The sequence below is a fragment of the Hemiscyllium ocellatum genome, chromosome 23 (assembly GCF_020745735.1).
Source record: "Hemiscyllium ocellatum isolate sHemOce1 chromosome 23, sHemOce1.pat.X.cur, whole genome shotgun sequence".
NCBI classification, from domain to species: Eukaryota; Metazoa; Chordata; class Chondrichthyes; order Orectolobiformes; family Hemiscylliidae; genus Hemiscyllium; species Hemiscyllium ocellatum.
In genome coordinates this window covers 20,136,124-20,154,796 of record NC_083423.1, presented here as the reverse complement: position 1 = coordinate 20,154,796, position 18,673 = coordinate 20,136,124, and the positions used below count along the sequence as shown (strand labels likewise).

The 18,673-nt window shown below is 39.3% G+C and overlaps 1 protein-coding gene across 1 annotated transcript in view; it reads right to left on the bottom strand.

The window, feature by feature from the left end:
- tnpo3 (transportin 3) overlaps window positions 1-18,673 on the bottom strand; it is a 74,496-nt gene that overhangs the window by 41,639 nt on the left and 14,184 nt on the right. Inside the window, exons 5-14 of the mRNA XM_060842755.1 lie at window positions 16,595-16,738; window positions 16,317-16,492; window positions 11,853-11,991; window positions 9,039-9,185; window positions 7,481-7,588; window positions 6,198-6,289; window positions 2,260-2,399; window positions 1,546-1,737; window positions 477-568; window positions 158-234 (exon numbers count right to left, since the gene is read on the bottom strand). Of these exons, the coding sequence (XP_060698738.1) occupies window positions 158-234; window positions 477-568; window positions 1,546-1,737; window positions 2,260-2,399; window positions 6,198-6,289; window positions 7,481-7,588; window positions 9,039-9,185; window positions 11,853-11,991; window positions 16,317-16,492; window positions 16,595-16,738 (1,307 nt within the window). The remainder of the gene's footprint in view (window positions 1-157; window positions 235-476; window positions 569-1,545; window positions 1,738-2,259; window positions 2,400-6,197; window positions 6,290-7,480; window positions 7,589-9,038; window positions 9,186-11,852; window positions 11,992-16,316; window positions 16,493-16,594; window positions 16,739-18,673) is intronic.

Genomic DNA, 18,673 nt, shown 5'->3' with positions numbered 1-18,673 from the left:
ATGAAACAGACAGCACACAGTCAAGTTTGAAGGGTGACTGGACAGATGCCGCTGGACCTGCTAAATTTGTTTTTGTTTGTGTTTGTACTACAACCAGTGATATAACTGTACCATCATAGCAGCACAGTAGAGATAGTTTTGAGAAAATACATCATACCTAAAAATAACAGCCAACCGATCCAACCATATGGTGGGGTCTGTAGCAAGGCCATTGGCAGGCTCTTGTGCAAGGAGCTGCAAATAAAATAAAACACAAACAACCTATGAACTGGAATTGAACAAATGGGGAGATCAAGTGGGAAAGCATTGTTTCACAAGAGAGAGTTATTTGAGATGGAAAGTGCACCACTGTTAGGTTTGAAACATACACAATACCTGCAGCCAAAGAACGAAAGTGCCCTATGTCACAAATATGGTCTAAACAACAGTTCAGTAGGTATTGTGTTGATCCAAATGCCTTTTGTCCACTCTCTTACCTTTTTCAGTGACAACACTTGTACAGCGCACAACTCGCTGAGGCATTCAGTGATCTTCTCCAAAGGGAGCCGGCAAAGAACAAGTGCTGTGCCTAAACAAAGAAAACAGAAGCTATTTCGCAAAAGATATACAATAATTATCAACATAATAATCTATCCTCCACTTTAATATTAATAGCTTCGAAACAGATTGCGGGTACTCTAAATATACCAAGTGCGTGCAAATAGAACAAAAACAAAGCTGATACTTTTAAACAAATTTGCTGCAGAGAAAATGGCAGGGTTCAGTTCAGCCACATCATTTCTTAACTGACGTATTAGGTAAAGATTACCTTGAATAATAAAACAAAAAAAAACAAGGAACTGCAATGCTGGAAATCAGAAACAAAAATAGAAATTGTTGAAAGACTCAGCAGGTCTTGCAGCTTCGGAGGAGAGAAAGCATAGTTAGCATTTCATGTCCAGTCACTGTTCTTCAGAATGCTGGATCCAAAATGTTAACTCCGCTTTCTCTCCACAGATGCTGCCATACCTGCACAGTTTTCCAGCAATTTGTTTTATTACCTCCAAAAATGTCTTTTTTTGAAAAGGAGATCATCAGTCTCTGAGACTGATCACATGCCTCAGTGACTTTAACAACCCAATATTTCAGTATTCTAGACAGGTTCCTTAAACTCTGATCTCTCAAAATATACTCTTGGTTCTATTCAAAATAAACCATAATCTGTAGATCATTTATTTTTCTCTGCCATGAAAGGTCTTAAGTGACTGATCAGAAAATTAAAGAAAACCAAATCCTGTTTTCTCTAGTGTCACACCTATTCACTAAATCCACCACTTACATCACCGGGAAAACTTACTAGATTTATCCAAACTATCACAGAAACGGGAAAGAGAAGGAAAGAAGAAATTGGCAGGATAAAAATATTACAGGGGACACTGGTTTTGGACTTCAGGATATTAGTACATCAGCCATTTGGTCAGGATATTAGTACATCTTCGGCAACCATCATTAAGAAACAAATCCTGTGTCTTCAATAGTCATTGTGCTGATTAACATTTTGAATACCTTTCAAGAGGCCAATGGCAGCTTCGTGAGAGAGGCTGAATGTCTCAAGGGAACGAACGATTTCCAGGAGGCCCTCAAAGTGCTGAGTCATGTGATCACGGCAGGAGGAACAGATATTTTGAATGGCTTTGGCTGATGCTGATGCAAGTTCTTTCTCCCGTAGTCCCTTCATTAAATAATTTAACACTGGATCTTGTGGGGTAGAGAGTAAAAAACAATACATAAGATTGATTTTGGGTTTATATATTTGCAATAGATAGCATGTTTCTAACATGTTAATACTATCTGATCCAATCATGCAAGATGTTTAGATTCCACACCAGCCTACTCCAATTTTATTTCATCTAACACAATGTATCTAACTTTCAGTTCCTTTTTAACTCATACTTAACTGGGCTCGACATGAAGATAAAATATCTATGCTCTTTGCCTCAACTTCTACTTGTTAGCAAGTATATGGTCCACATGAGCCTCTTTCTATTCCATTTAATCACATCATTAAAAAATCTTTTAATTCCATCTCCACCATATGTTTATAAATTAATTTACCCATTTTATGTCAAGTTTTGGTTTAAGGATGCTAGGAAAACTCCCTTCTCTTCAATAGCATCTTTCGATCCGCCAGGTAGAGAAAGGTAAGTGATATTACATAACATACAATAAAGACAAGCATAGAGCACACCACCAGTTGGTGTACACAATGATTCTACACACCTAAAAATCTGGGATTTCTATCAACGACTTCATTCAGTTCTCCAACCAGTTCAATGCTCGTGAATCGGACTGCCATGTGCACAGTGTCTGGGAGGTGAACTACAGCTTCAAGCACTTCAGCCAAGGTAGGATTATTATCACTGAAACAAAAAAATCACGAATTATGTAAGCAAACAGGGATTTTGTTTTTGTACGTCTAATCTTTTGCAATAGTTATATAAGTATGCTCATTATTAAAAATCTCAACGAGTCTCAAAAACTACCAAAGCTCACCAGATACACCAAATTTTCTGACATGGTCAGCATAAATTAGGTAGGGAGAAGGAGCAAAACTTTTCAAACAAGTTGGTCAAACAGAAAATAGACCGGTGAGCAGATCTTGGTTGAGGAAGACATTAGGAGGACTCATAACTATTCTTTGAATAGCAAGACAAGATCTTTTATGTACCATCTTACTGTACAGGAGAATAAAGAGAACACTACATAAAAGGTCTTGAGTGGGTCTTATGAGAAAGGAGCATACTCTGAACGTTGCACTGATGTGTAAATGCAGACTTTGAGCACATGTCTTGGAAGCAGGACCAAGAGAGGGGGAAGGGAATACCACCATGCATGAGAATACCACCAACTGCAAGTTGTCCTTGAAACCACACATCAGTCTAACCCAGTGGAACTAAACGGCCATTTCTTCACTGTTGTTAGATCAAAGTATTTAAATTCCCTTTCTGACACCAGTAACTACATTACATGACTTCAGCAGTTCAAGAACGTGATTTAACACCACATTCCAAATTGTAATTAGGGATGGGTAACAAATGATGGCTCTGCCAGCAAGACTCACATCGCATGAAAGAATATCCCTGCCACCTTTGATATTAGAGAGCCAAAGAAATACCAATTGAGCAAAAACTATTAGAAAAAAACCTTAATTTTCTTAGGATTATATTACTAACAGTTCCAAAGTTCCAATGCGCACAATTTCTCACCAGAGAAAACGAGCTGTCTTGTCCAGAAACTACTGTGAAATCCACACAACCAGTAGCCTCGTATTCAAGGGGAGGGCAGCTCCAACATGGCAAATTTAAAGTGCCTTCTTGGCTCCTATTCAAACACCTTGAACACACAGCTCTCTTCAACTATCATCTACACGGTTACACAATTCAACCTATAATCATGCGACATTGATCAGGAATATGATATATAAAACTGACAACGCGATCTTATTCTTAGAAAACAGGTGTACTATCGGAAAAAAAAAATCTTACTTTATAAAGCAAGTGGCCGAATCATAGGAAACAAAACAATGGTTAATGGGCGAAGGAGATTTGTGGTGGAGTTCTCCAGGGATTGGTATTGGGATCCTTGCTTTTGTTGATTTCTGTTAATGATCTACATCATTGAGTGTAGGGGACTATTTCCAAGTTGATGAATGACAAAACTTGGGAACATTGTAAACAGAGGATAGTGTAGAACTTAAACAGGACTTTGACAGTTCTTGGAGTTGGGGGTATAGATGGCAATGATGTTCAATGTGGAGAACTGAGAGATTATGCATTTTGCTAGAAAAAACATGGATAAACCGTATAAAATGCTGTCAAAATATCTCTAAAAGGTTGTGTAAGAGCAGAGAGACCTGAGTGTACATGTGCACAAAGGTGGCATGATAGTTGGCGATATGGTTAGTAAAGAATATAGTACTCTAGAATTTATTAATACTGGCAAAGAGTACAACAGCAGGGAGGTTATGCTGAATCTGAACAAGGTAATCTTAAATAAAAACAAATTGCTGGAAAATCTTAGCAGATCTAGCAGCATCTATGGAAAGAAAGTAAGGTTAACTGTGTTCTGAAGAACAGTCACTGGACCTAAAACAATGACGCTGCTTTCTCTCTAAAAGATGCTGCCAGACCTACAGAGTAGGTAAGCAATTTCTACTTTTGTATTAATTTTCCAGAATCTACACTTTTTGTTTTCCATTAAAAGATAAATGTTAGAGCTGAGCTACAATATTATTTACAGAGACACTGCAATAGGAGGTTTACAAGATTTTTTGTTATTTTGTTAATGGGATGCGTGGGCTTCGCTAGATGGGCCAGCAATTAAAACCCATCTCTAACTGCCTTCTTGAACCCTGAAGTCCGTTTGGCGTAGCCAACAGTTCTGTTAGGAAAGAAGTTCCAGGATTCTGACTGATCAACACTGAAGGAACAGCAATACATTTCCAAGTCAGGATGGTAAGTAGCTTGGGCGGTAACTTACAGGGGAAGAGGGGAACTTCATAGTATTCTCATGCAGTTACTGCCCTTGTCCTTCGAGATGGTGGTGGTCATGGGTATGAAAAGGTGCTGTCAAAGGAATCTCAGTCAATTCTGCAATACATCTTATAGATTGGTCACAGTGCTGCTACTGAGAGTTAGTGATTCTATGAATTCTATGAGTGAAGTGTCTGAGCTCTGGAATCAATTACAAAGACAAAATGGAGAAGTTTGTACTGTTTTTCTTGGAAAGAAAAAGGTCAAGATGTCGTCACATATTAGATCACAGCAGTCAAAACTGTTCTCGATCATAAACACATCAAGAGCAAAAGGATGCTGATTTAAAGTGATTTTCAAATGCAAAGTGAGAAGAAACTTTTTCATGCAGCGAATGGTTCGGGTCCGAGTACACTGCCTGGAAGGGCGGTGGAGGCAGATTCAATTGACACATTCAAAAGCGCATTAGATGATGATTTAAACAGGAATAATGTGCAGGGTTATGAGCTAAGGGCAGGGGTTTGGCACAATGTCACTGGACTGTTTGGGTGAAAATATTTTACCTTTCTTACTCCAAATTAATTTTTAACTTGTATCTCCTAGCATTTAAACCCGATGACTCAGTGATCAACTTGTTGAAATTAGATATAAATCAGTTCACAATCTCTTAAGGCTTTATTAGGCTGACATGAAGTTTTGATCTTGATGTATTTATGATCGAGAACAGTTTTGTCTGCTGTGATCTGATATGGGATTACCTCTTGATCTTTTTCTTTCAAAGAAAAACAGTACAAACTTCTCCATTCTGACTTTATAATAGATTCCAGTGACAAGAAGGTTAAGTTGTCTTTTTCTGTACTGTAACAATGCTGCAATTCTATACAGACTTCCTCTTCCCTTCTTCTGAACTACAGGAAACTTCACGTTAACCTAATAAAGCCTTAAGAGGTTGTGAACTGACTTAAACCCGATTTCAACAAATTGATCACTGGGTCATCGGGTTTAAATGCTAGGAGACACAAGTTAAAAATTAGTTTAGAGTAAGAAAGGTAAAATATTTTCACCCAAATAAGTTACCCAAACAAGTTACAAAGGCGGTACAGTGGTAGAGTGGTTAGCACTGCTGCCTCACAGCACCGGAGACCCGGGTTCAGTTCCCGCCTCAGGCGACTGACTGTGTGGAGTTTGGACATTCTCCCCATGTCTGCGTGGGTTTCCTCCGGGTGCTCCAGTTTCCTCCCACAGTCGAAAGATGTGCAGGTTAGGTGAATTGGCCATGCTAAATTGCCTGTAGTGTTAGGTGCAGGGGTAAATGTAGGGGAATGGGTCTGTGGGGTGCGCTTCGGAGGGTCGGTGTGGACTTGTTGGGCCGAAGGGTCTGTTTTCACACTAAGTAATCTAAAAAAAATCTTTAATTCAATCCTAAAAGTGTATTACTAATGGTGTATGAATTCAAAAACAGCATCAAAAATGAAGGGGGGGGGTCAAAAGGTGAGTGAAATAACGTACATGCGCCTTGAAACAGGATCAACTGTAATCGAGGGAGAAGTGAGAAAAATGTTAAAAAATGCAAGCAAAGAGAATAATTTATACTTGAATGGGGTGCAGTACAATGTTTCAAAGCAAATGTTGTTTGTCATGACATTTTCAGAACTGTTTAGTACTATTTATTTTCCAATTACTTACGGATCTACACTCTTCGCTATGGAAGCCATGATGAAAAGGACAGCTTCAGTGATCTCCCAGAATGGCCCACTGTCTTTCAATGTGGAATAGAGCTTTGAACATCAATAATACATTCCAATATTATTAAATAGAAACATTTACAAAAGTACTTAGAAACTGAGAATAGCATAAGTTAGCAATCCCTCGAGACTGTTCCACTATTCAATTAGATCAGCATCCCAGTTAATTATTTCACGATTTGAAAAACAATGAAATGGATAAAGACTATTTTGCTCACAATGCACTTTTCAAAGCTCATATATGCTTCATTCTAAATTGGATTCTAGTCGTCATCTATATAGTTGCCATCCACAAGTATATCTATGTCTACTACCCTCCAAGTCTTCAGCGGTGGTCCAATTCTGATCTTTTATTACATCCACTATTTCCTTTATCTATTTTTTTTTGTCCTGTCAGCTCTAGAATTCCTTCCTTAAATCTCTCTGCTTCTCTATTGTCCTTTCACGCTTCTTTAAATTTATCACTTGATCACCTGTTCTCTAGTCTCCTTTAGCTTGGTATAACATTTACCTGACTGCAATTCTGCGAAGTGCCTTGGAACATTTTACTACATTAAAAAGTAGCATATAAATAAATATCACTGCTGTTACATTAATATGTACTTCATTCATCCATGTAATCCTTAGATTATATTCACTATGCCTGATCATCCACCAAATGATTTTATACAGCAAATACAAACTCTCTCTGAACACACCTGGACCTCAGAATGACAATGTTAAAATTCTATTTTTGCTTCAAGTGAAGTAAGTACATTATTATAAATGGCTGCTAAAACTGTAAATGAAAAAGCTTCATGATTCATTGTGTCATTGTGAGCTATATTCACTTCAGGGGGAATTTTTCTTCATTTTCAACTTACTTTTCTGAATGTTCTGACTCCTGATAATTTATTCCACTCACGACAGGTTGTCACCAGAGCCTCACCATTGCATCTTACGTATATGAGCCAGAATGCTAGCTGTTAACCAATAGGTCCTGGACAGGAAAAGTCTAGACATCTGGCCAGGACAAGGTTCCGATTCAGTCATCACGACACCCATGGTTTGCATTAACAAATGAAAGGGGAAATCAACTTGCAAAATTACTGCATAGCATGCAGCAACTATTGAATTTTGCCTGGACAGAGGTCAGTACATTCAGGAGTCAAATTTAGAGTGCACTTAATACTAGTCCTATTAAATTATAATCCATGTTCAGATTCTTTCTGAAACTTGCGTCACCTGCGTGAAACATTCCATCGAACCAACCAGGAATATCACATCCTTCACAAGATCAGACACCCTCATCCGGAACTCCCCAAAATCATCAGAGTCTTCTGGAATTCCTTCCTATAGATAAAACAGTCAGCACAGACTTTAAATAATAAAGGTTCCCAAGACGGAAGTGAACAAGCTAAATATCTTGGGCATAGATTGAAAGGATTAAAGGACACAGATATAAATTCACAAGTTTTTACTAGAGCAAGAGATAGAATAATAACACTACCCATCTATTTAATCTCCCTATACAATCTTATACTATCATAGATTCCATTCCACCTGTTTGGGGAAGCAATGGTCCAGTGGTATTAGTGGTAGACTATTAATCCAGAAAGTCAGCTAATGTTCCAGGGATGTGGGTCTGAATCCCACCATGGCAGATGATGGAATTTGAATTCAAATTTTAAAAATCTGAAATTAAGAATCTACTGACAACCATGAAACTATTACCAATTATTGGAAAAACTCATTTGGCTCACTAAATACCTTCAGGAAAGGAAATCTGGCATCCTCACCTGGTCTCACCTACATGTGACTGCAAACCACAGCAATGTGGTTGACTCTCAACAACCCTCTGAATGGCCTAGCAAGCCACTTAGTTCAAGGACAGCTAGGGACAGGCAATAAATGCTGGCCTGCTAGTGATGCCCATGTCCCACAAGTGAATATAAACAAAATTCAATCTACTTCAACATGTACACTCTATCCCATACTGGTATCCATTTCATCTTCTGAAATCATCTGTGTGCGCTACCTTTTTATCCAAAGATAATTTTTAAAAATTTGTCTATCTTATATGCCAATCACTTATTCTGCTGCCCCTCCAGATTTACTCACCTGCTACTGCACATGAGCCACTGGACTCGGAGGAAAATTAATTGGTTTTACTGAGGAGCAGAGAAGAACTAGCTGGTAAGATTACTGTCCCTCTAATTGCCAAAGACATTTTACTCATTGTTCAGATACACCTGTCAGTGTGTTATTCCCTATGAGCTTTCTTTTTAAATACTACAAAGTTCTCACCAGGTCATGGAGATAAAGTAATTTTGAATTTAGATCCATCAACACTGTTGAATCAAGAGGGACAGACAATTCTTTTTAATAATTCTGGGAATGGTATGAAAGTAAAAACATTGAAGTCTTCTAAGCTGCTGATCAAGTAAGTGATCCCCTATTGGAAACTGATCAATTCAGATATTGGTTGAGCACAGAATCAAGTTTAGCGCTGCTGTTTATGCCCCATAATTGTACCTAAACACTCACCACTTTGGCTCAGTGATAAAGACATCAGTCTGGAAGACGAATGGGGATATAAATGGAAACCTACTGACATTATGTAACCAGTTTCTTGAATGCTGTCAAGATACCATATCTCCAGATCACCCACATCACAGCATTCTGTTGCTACTGGTTATGAACATGCACATCATGCTCCTTCACTTAGATTCCATCAACAGATCAGCTCAGAAGGCTACTCCAGTTTAAAAAAAAGTCATGGACGAACTTCTGCAAATCTTACATGATCTGATTCTAGTTGGCAGTGTCGAGCCAGGGCATGAAGCAGTCGCTGAATGTATGGACGAAAGACAGCATGACGAGATGGGTCATTCATTTTGTAGAGATGTTCGCCCAATCTATACCAGAAGTTAAAGCTGATCTCCGCCACCTGAATAAACAGAGATGATTCAGTAATCAAGAGAACTAGAGAAAGTCTAATGGCAGTTTATAGTTCTTCAAAAATCACAAAATTAAATATAGGAAAAGGTTAAATAAGCCGTTAACATTACTTAAGATATCCACTTTGTGATCACAGGGACATCCTTACTTCTTCTCAATTTCTAACAGTGAGAATTTTGTATCCACCTGTGTTTCAGCTCTTAGAAGCAAGACGATCTAGAATTCAAAATGGGACTGAGGGAATGTCACATTGTTGGAGTTATCATCTTTAGCACTGGTTATCTTTGTAGGTGGATGCAAGTAATCTGTTGGAACAGTTCAACAAAAAAATTTCCCCAAGCATAACACTGAACGATCAAAAATCAGATTATCCTATCAGGTCTCATTTGCTGTTGGTGGAATCTTAGAGTGTTTAAAATGGTTGCTGCCTTTTTGGATAGAATAGCAGCTACAAAGTGATTTAAAAAGTTGCTCTATTAATACAAGCTCTTCATTACACAACTCAAAGTTCTCTCCAGATAAAACTCAACTTCAGTACACCATCTGTTTCCTTTCCTACTCTTGCATTTGAACCACTGGTAATTCCTAAAGGATTCATCCTTGGTCTTATCTATTTTCTCATTTGCATATTACCCTTGCACATCACCTAAAAACAATGTTTTCACATGTAGGTGGAAGATACCAGACGTTACTTCAGCATCACCCCTTGCAACACCTCCACAAATTCTACACTATCAGACTTTCTGTTTAACATTCAGCTCTGCAATTAATTATTGACAAGATCGACTATTTTCTACTCCCATTACAAAGGCCACAACAAGTCACTGACTCCATCACTCATCCAGTCAAGTAACTGAGGCTGAACAGGCTCTTCTAAACCACGATGTCATATTTGACCCTAGAGTGAGCTTCTGATCACATCTGGAACATCAATAAAACTTCTGTAACTTTGCCCAACTCTGCCTCTGTCTCAACTCATCTGTTTTTGAAATTCTTTCATATAATTTTGTTTCCAAGAGACTTGAGTATTTTAACACAGTTTGCTGCTCTCTCACATTCTTTCCTCTTAAAAATGGAGGATATTGAAAACTGTACTATCCATGTCCTTTCCTGTAAAAAGGTCCTACTTACCAATTATTTCAGTACTCAATGAACTAGATGGACTTCTCGTTAAGAAAGATTCCCAGAATTAAAACAGTCATTCATTTTTTAAATTGTTCCATGACTTCATGATTCCCATACTCTTGCAACTTCTCATTTCTAAATCATCTCTGGCTTTCTGAGCAACTCTGACCTACGCTGCTCCCCTCCTAGTGGTGCTGCTTTCAGGTGCCAACATCTTAAGCTGTGGAATTTCTCTCTAAATCTCCACCTTTCTAGCTTTTTAAAAAAAAATTCCTTAAAAGCTACTTCCAGGAGTGAGTTTTTTGGTTATAGAATTTCTAGAATCCCTAGTTTGAAACAGGCCATTTGGCCCAACAAGTCCACACCGACACACACCCATTCCCCAACTATATTAATCCTACATTCCCCCTAACTAATGCACCTACACATCCCTAAACACTATGGATAATTTAGCATGGCCAATTCACCTAACCTGCACATCTTTGGACTCTGGGAGGAAACTGGAGCACCCGGAGGAAAGCCCACAGCCATGGGGAGAATGAAGAAGGGCTTATGCCTGAAACGTCGATTCTCCTGCTCCTTGGATGCTACCTGACCTGCTGCGCTTTTCCAGCAACACATTTTTCAGCTCTCATCTGCAGTTCTCACTTTCTCCATGGGAAGAATGTGCAAACTCCACACAGTCACTCAACGGCTGGAATTGAACCCACGTCCCTGGCACTGTGAGGCAGCTGTGCTAACCACTGAGCCACCGTGCTGCCCTTGAGATGGTTATGTATCCTAATAGATGGCCTGATGTCAGACATTGCTTTATACCATCTTGTGAAATGCCCTGGGACATCTTACTATACTAAAAGTACGATATCAGTTGTTTCTGAATTGCCATGTTTGTGCTGAGTCTTCCTGTGCTGCTAACTATAAACATCACTAAAAGGTTATCTGGTCATCTTTCTCATTGCTGTTTGTGGAACCTGGCTGCATGCAACTTGATCCCCATATTTCAACAATACAAGAGTGACCACACCTTACAACTGGCTGCAAAACACTTTAAATTGCTCTGAAGTCAAAGGGACTACACAATTAATTACAAGTTTGATTGTAAGTACACACCTAAAATGGACACACAGGAAAGCTTTACTTCAAAGTACAGGTTTCGAATTTCCATGGTCAGTGTTCACCTCCATGTTTTGAGTGTCAGTCACTACTGTGTAAGAAGTTAACTTGGGAAATGCATAATAATTCATTACTAACGGTAGAATAAAAAACGTTCATCAGGTTCGCCCAACAAATCATCCTCTGCTGGGAAGTGTCCATCAGATAAGGATGAGTTAGATGTGATTAAAGTTGAAAGCCTCAACACTTTGCCACCATTCTCAACCCTGCCCCGCAGCTGGGAACAGAAAGGCAGCTGAAAATACATCTATTGGAGACTTATGCCTTCAGAAGAGAGGAAGGTGACAGTGCAACCTGTCAAAACTAACGTAATTGCCAGGATTTTCCCATCACACTGTGACCAAGCCTATCGCCATACCTCGTACTGTGCATGCCCTGCACAAATCAATAGCAGTTCCAGTGTCCGCAGGTCTCCAAGCCCTTGCCCTGGGGTCTGTACAATAGTCTCTAGAAACGTCTCACATAACTCAGTAAAAATCCGACAATAATTCAGAACCCTGGGCAGAGAAAGAATGACGATTAGGATCAGGACAGAGAAAAATCTGATAAATGCAAGTAATCCATTATTTATTAATCAATCAATCAGGGTAGGTCAGAGCAGTACATCTAGAGAGCAATATGGCATGTTCAGCAACCTGATGCCCTGTTAATTGGAAACAATATGATAAAATAATCAAAACACAAAGTTTACTCCAAGTTAGCTGGTCTGAACCGAGGAGGAGTTGTGTGCTACATTTTGTTTACTGCTTACAAACTGGAGCAACAAGAACCAAAATTCCCCATCTGTCATGCAGATGTACATCAACTGAAGATCAGACTAATTAGGAAGGGTCTACATGGCACAATCATAAATCATGTATAAATAGTTGCATTTTTAATCGATTCTTGGGATGCTGATGTAGTTGGCAGATTAGCGAGTTGATACTGGAAAGTGATGTGATTTAACAGATTGGCTCACAAAGCCACTTCAGAGGACGGTTAATAATCACATTGTTGCAAAACTGGAGTCACATATAGAACAGACCAGGAGAGATAACAGGTTTCCCTCCCCACATCCCCTAACGCATAAAGAATAAAAGGAAACGTTTCTTCCTTTTGAAAAATATGAAAATGTCTTTGTCACTATACTAATGCCAACTTCAACAACAGATTTTGTTTCTAAACTGAATACAAATTTGCTAAGTCCCATGGCATAATTTAAGTATCATTCTATGAATTACTAATACTGGATCTGAATCACTAGCTTAGTTCAGCAATGCAACCACTAGATCACTGAAAATGTGAGGTCAGGAAAAAGAACAAATATAAAGAACACACAAAGAGAATTAAGAAAGGAGGACTACACCATGCAAAGAATTGCAAGACATCAAACTCATGACTGAGAAACCAAATAATATTGGATCTCTTACTGTCATTGACACCATGTTTAATACTACTTTGGAGGTATCTCCCTCAAAGCATCCCACTACACATATATAAACCCGTACTGTCATTCCTTCATCATCGGGTCAAAATCCTGGAACTCCTTAACTTTTACTACGTGGATTGCAGAAGATCAAAAAAAAAGCTCACCACTTTCTCATGGGCAACCAGGAATGGGAAATAAATGCTGTCCCAGCCAACAACATCCACATCCGTGAATTCTTATTTTAAAAATAGTGATGTGATTTATGTACGGAACTGCAGGAGATGGGCGAGATACTAAACAAGTACTCCATGTCAGTATTTACTGTGGAGAAGGACATGTAAGCTAGGAAACTTGGAGAAATAAACAGTGATATCTTGAAAAGGGTCCATATTACACAGGTAGTGGTGCTGGAAATGTTAAAAAGCATAAAGGTGAATAAATCCCCAGGACTTAATCAGGTGGAACTTTGTGGGAAGCTAGAGAAATGATTGCTGGGCCCTTTGCTAAGATACTTGATTCATTGCTAACAATGGGTGAGGGACCAGAAGACTGGAGGATGACTGATGAGGTGCCATTATTTAAGCAAAGTGGTAAGGAAAAGCCAGGAAATTACAGACCGGCGAGCCTGATGTCAGTGGTGAATAAGTTGTTGGAAGGGATTCAGAGGGACAGGATTTACATGAACTTAGAAAGTCAAACACTGATTGGGGAGAGTCAATACAGCTTTGTGCGTGGGAAATCATGTCTCACTAACTAGACTGAATTTTGTTGAAGTGACAAGGAGACAGAGTGGTGGACGTTGTCTCTATGGACTTCAGTAAGGCTTTCCACAAGGCTCTGCATGGTAGACTGGTTAGCAAGGTTATATCACGTGGCGTCCAGGGTGAGCTAGCCATTTGGATACAAAATTGGCTTGAGGGTAGGAGACAGAGGGCAGTGGCGGAGGGTTCGTTTTTGGACTGGAGGCCTATAACCAGCGGTGTGCTGCAAGGATTGATGCCGAGTCCACTGTTTTTTGTCATTTATGTAAATTATTTGGATGTGAATATAGGAGGAAGGGTTAGTAGGCTTGTAGATGACACCAAAATAGACGGAGTCGTAGACAGTGAAGGATCTCAGGGGTGTAGTAGACAGTTATCTCAGTACAACGGGATCTTGATTAGATGGGCCAATGAGTTACAAATGTACACTTGCCTTTATTGGTCAGTGCATTTAGCATTGGAATTGGAATGTCGTGTTACGACTGAACAGGACATTGATGAGGTTACTTTTAGAATTGTGTACATAGTTCTGGTCTTCCTGCAATAGGAAAGTTGTTGTTAAACTTGACAGGGTGCAATAAAGATTTATATGGATATTGGCAGGGCTGAAGGTTTTGAATAAAAAGGGAGAGACTGAATAGTCTGGGCCTTTTTGCCCTGGAGCGTCAGAGGCTGAGGGGTGACCTTGTAGAGGTCAATGAAATCATGAGTAGCATGGATGGGGTGAATAGTCCAGGGTTTTTCCCTCGGGTAGGGGAGTCCAAAACCTGAGGGCATAGGTTTAAGGGGAGAGGGGTAAAATTTAAAAAGGGACCTAAGGGGCAACTTTTTCACACAGAAAATGTGTATGTATGAAACAAGCTGCTAGAGGAGGGGTGGAAGCGGGTACAATTATAACATTTAAAAAGCATCAGGATGGGTATATGAATAGGAAGGGTTGAGAAATATGGGCCAACTGCTGACAAATGGGACTAGGTCAAATTGGAATGTCTGGTTGACACAGATGAATTAGATTGAACGGTCTGCTTTCGTGCTCTATGACTCCAGTTAGTTTTTTTCCCTTTCCCAGTCACAACACAAATCTAATCCTGACTCATTTTGTTTACTCCCAACAAAAGAGATGGGTGCTTCCATTAAAGGTAGCCACTGTGATCTACCTGTGCATGTCCAGTTGCACCTGTGGCATAATGACATTGGTAAAAGGCAGCCTATCGTGTAAAGGTAGTGTGGCTCTCAAGACACTTCTCAAACAGTTGATGCATTTCTAAACAGTTGCAAACCACAATATATCTTTGCTGTATCTTAAGGCCATTATCTTTGAAAACCTGATGGACTTTAATGTCAGTGATTTGCTAAACAAAAAGCAGTAAAGTACATAGAGTTTATCAAAACAGATAAAAAAGTACACACAAAATTTCAAAACACATCACTTGGAAGGGCTCTTCCCAAATGTATTTTAATTTATTTAGGCCTGGTCATCTTATTTACATTCATTTATAATTCGTGGTATGTTGCTGCTGGTTGAGAGTTGAAAGCAATGCTCCAATTTAGTACATGCACACAGTATTGCACCTAACAATGGTGCTGGCCACAAACACAACCATCTTAAAGACAATTTGCTAGATGTGCCAAGTTCAGGAAATGGGGAACAGGGTGATGCAATCTACTGATTTATTGGGGCAAGTGATTGTGTTTTGGCACTATACTGATGATAGTTTCTGCTGCTGTCAATTTTGTTTAAAGCATATTACATTCAATAACTTATCTTCCAATTTCTCTTCATACCCTAAATCTGTTAAAAGATTTGTCCACCTTATTGCTGCAGTCTTCACCAGCCTTAAATCTCAGCTCATGCCATTGTTTGATCTGATATCACAATGAGGGACAGCAATCATTTCTAACTGCCATCAGTAATAGCTTATGTCTAGTGATTTGCCAGGGTTGGATAGTTTGAGCTATAGGGAGAGGCTGCATAGCCTAGGGCTGTTTTCCCTGGAGCACTGGATGCTCAGGGGTGACCTTATACAGGTTTATAAGGTCATGAGGGACATGGATAGGTTAAATAGGCAAGGTCTTTTCTCTTAGGTGGGGCAAGTCCAGAACTAGAGGGCATTGATATAAGGTGAGAGGGGAAATATTTAAAAGGGATCTAAGGGGCAATTTGTTCACACAGAGGGTGGTGCATGTACAGAATGAGCTGCCAGAGAAAGTAGTGGAGGCTGGTACAATTACAACATTTAAAAGGCAGCTGGATGGGTATAGGAAATATTTAGAGGGATATGGGCCAAGTGTGGCAAATGGGACTGGATTAATTTAGGTATCTCATTGGCATGAACGAGTTGGACCGAAGGGTCTGTTTCCGTGCTGTATGACTCTATGACTATATAATACAAGGGAATAGCCACTAAAGACAGACACACACCCTGAAGATGCAAAGATAATACTGTTTTTTAAAAAATAAATGAGTACAGCTTCCAGCCTCTATGTAGATAGAGGAAAATAAATTCAAGACTAAATTTAATTTCCACCATGCCCACATCTATTTCACTCTAATTTACATTGAGACAGTTGAGTGCCTCAGAGATGGGAAGCTCTGCTGTCAATATTACGTCAAAGCAAAACCTTACAATGATAAAATTTACAAGATGCTTACTTGTCCAGATCCTCACGTGCTACAGCCATGTGATATGCAGATTCTAAAGTTAAAACACCCTGGAATAAGTGCAGAGCAAGAGGTAGGGTTGTCTCTACATTCTCAATGGCATACAATGCTGAACAGATACAGTCAGATGCAGCCTCATGCAGGTTTGTTGAGGTATCATCACATTGCTGAAACAAAAAGACACTGTATTAAAATTCTTAGTTTAGCTTGGGAGGAAGCAGCCAAAGATTCTATACAGAATACTGTGCATTTAGCCCCAAAATACTCACCAAGACCTGAAAAAGGATTAGTAGCAGTCGATTATTTGCCATGAAGTTGCTGTCCAACACACCCAAGTTAAACCAGCTCCCCAAGCATCGGAACACCTTAATCAGAGTCTTCTCCTCATTGCCGCTACGTTCTGTACAGGCTGCCTGGGGAAAAATAAAAAAAAGAGGTAGCCATTATGACTTTTCTTTATACAGAACAAGCTTTTCACAGAGTATGGTGCACATATGGAATGAACTGCCACAGGAAATGGTACAGGCAGGTACAATTACAACATTTAAAAGACATTTGGACAGGTACATGAACAGGAAAGGTTTGGCGGGATGTGGGCAAATGGAACTCGTTCAGTTTAGGAAAAATGGTTGACGTGGACAAAAAGGGTCTGCTTCTCTGCTGTATGACTAAGTCCGAATCCTTGCCGGAATTACAGATTCAAAGTTGCTGCCAGCAATTTCCATACCTCAATATGGCAATTATTTGAGTCTCAATACTTTGAACTAGGTAAGTTGATCAACCACTGCTGTAGATCATCCTATTCTCACACTCATAACTGGTAAAGAACAGGAGGATTTCAAAAAACATACAATATGATGGATTCTCCAGTCCCTTCAAAAGACGAGCATACAATAATGATCCATTCCACCCAACCAGTCCATTATAGCATTTAGGCACACTAGCCTTTTTGCATTCTTCCTCATCCAATAATTGATGGAACCCTCAATTCCCTTCTCCCTTGTGTTTATATCTATTTTCCCTTCAATTTGTCTATTCTGTTCACCTTAAACATTCCCTGTGCAAGCAAATACTCATTCTTACCATTCATTGGGTACCATTTATTTAAAACTTGGGACTAATAAAACATTTACCCTTCAAGGTTCCATAATCATTAACACCTATACTTCACAAAAATCTAACATTTTCGGTTCTGAACTTTCAACTAAACCCTAGCCTCAGGGGTTTAGCTTTTCAGGGCACAGGACAAGGGATTTTTTGACTATTAACTATAGTCCATTGAACTATTAGTAAAAATTTTATGGTCAACTTTTTTTCTCTGGATTCTTTATCCGGCAAAATAAACCCTTGCTGTTTAAAATAAACTCCTTTTGTCATCTTAAACATTTCAATTATGACACCACCTCATCCTTTTACTTAAGAGACTGTTTTCAATTTTGTTAGGATCGTCTGCAAACTGGACTCATAAGGACTTCCTAGAAATAGAGACACCACAACTGGTTTGAGCATCTCTATAATATCTAATGGTTAAGGATGTCAGACAGAAGGAACATAGGTCCAAGGCGTTGACCAAAAGTTTAGTAATCTCAAGTTTTAAGTTTTCAGTCTGGTCATTTCATACTGTAGCAATTTATCAAGGCTCTAAACTCAGTAGTTCCCTCTTATCAATTCTCCAATGAGTATGGAGGGTGGCTTATTGATTGGTGGGATTACTGCATGGACAGGAAAAGAGAAAAGTCCCTTCTGCTCCATGGGACATTTCAACTCTCCCTGAACTTGCCATGCATCTGCGACACCTCATGCTGCAATCTTCAAAAGGTTAGTCAGATTTTCTGTATGCGTGGGTACACATCCCTAAGCTTGTACAGCACAAGGTGCTCCTGCTAGTCAAGACCCCACAACAACTGCATTAACTGTATTTTTCCACATTCCAACATAATATACTGTTTCACACAGCCGCAGCAAAATATAATGTGTGCTTTCCTATTCAACTATCAAACAGCAAATTCCACACAGCAAAGTTAGAAATAGACCCTTTGTATAGTAAAGAGAAATATGAACTTATGAAAGGAAATGGGAGAGATAGAGAATTAATGGAAAGGAGAACATTTGAACTGTTATTTTTAAGAACAGAGCTTCTTTGAAGTTAAAAGATTCCTGCCAGATCCGGAGAACTCACTAAGTCAGTCAGACATGAGCCCTGCATACATCATTGTGAGGAAAGCCCAATACTCACCTCCAATGCCACTTCGCAAAGTAATTTTAGGACCAGGTTTAGTTTAGACAGGCAATTAAATTCAAACATGTTTAAATTCAGTCACACATGCATCAGGCAAGTTTCACTGCAG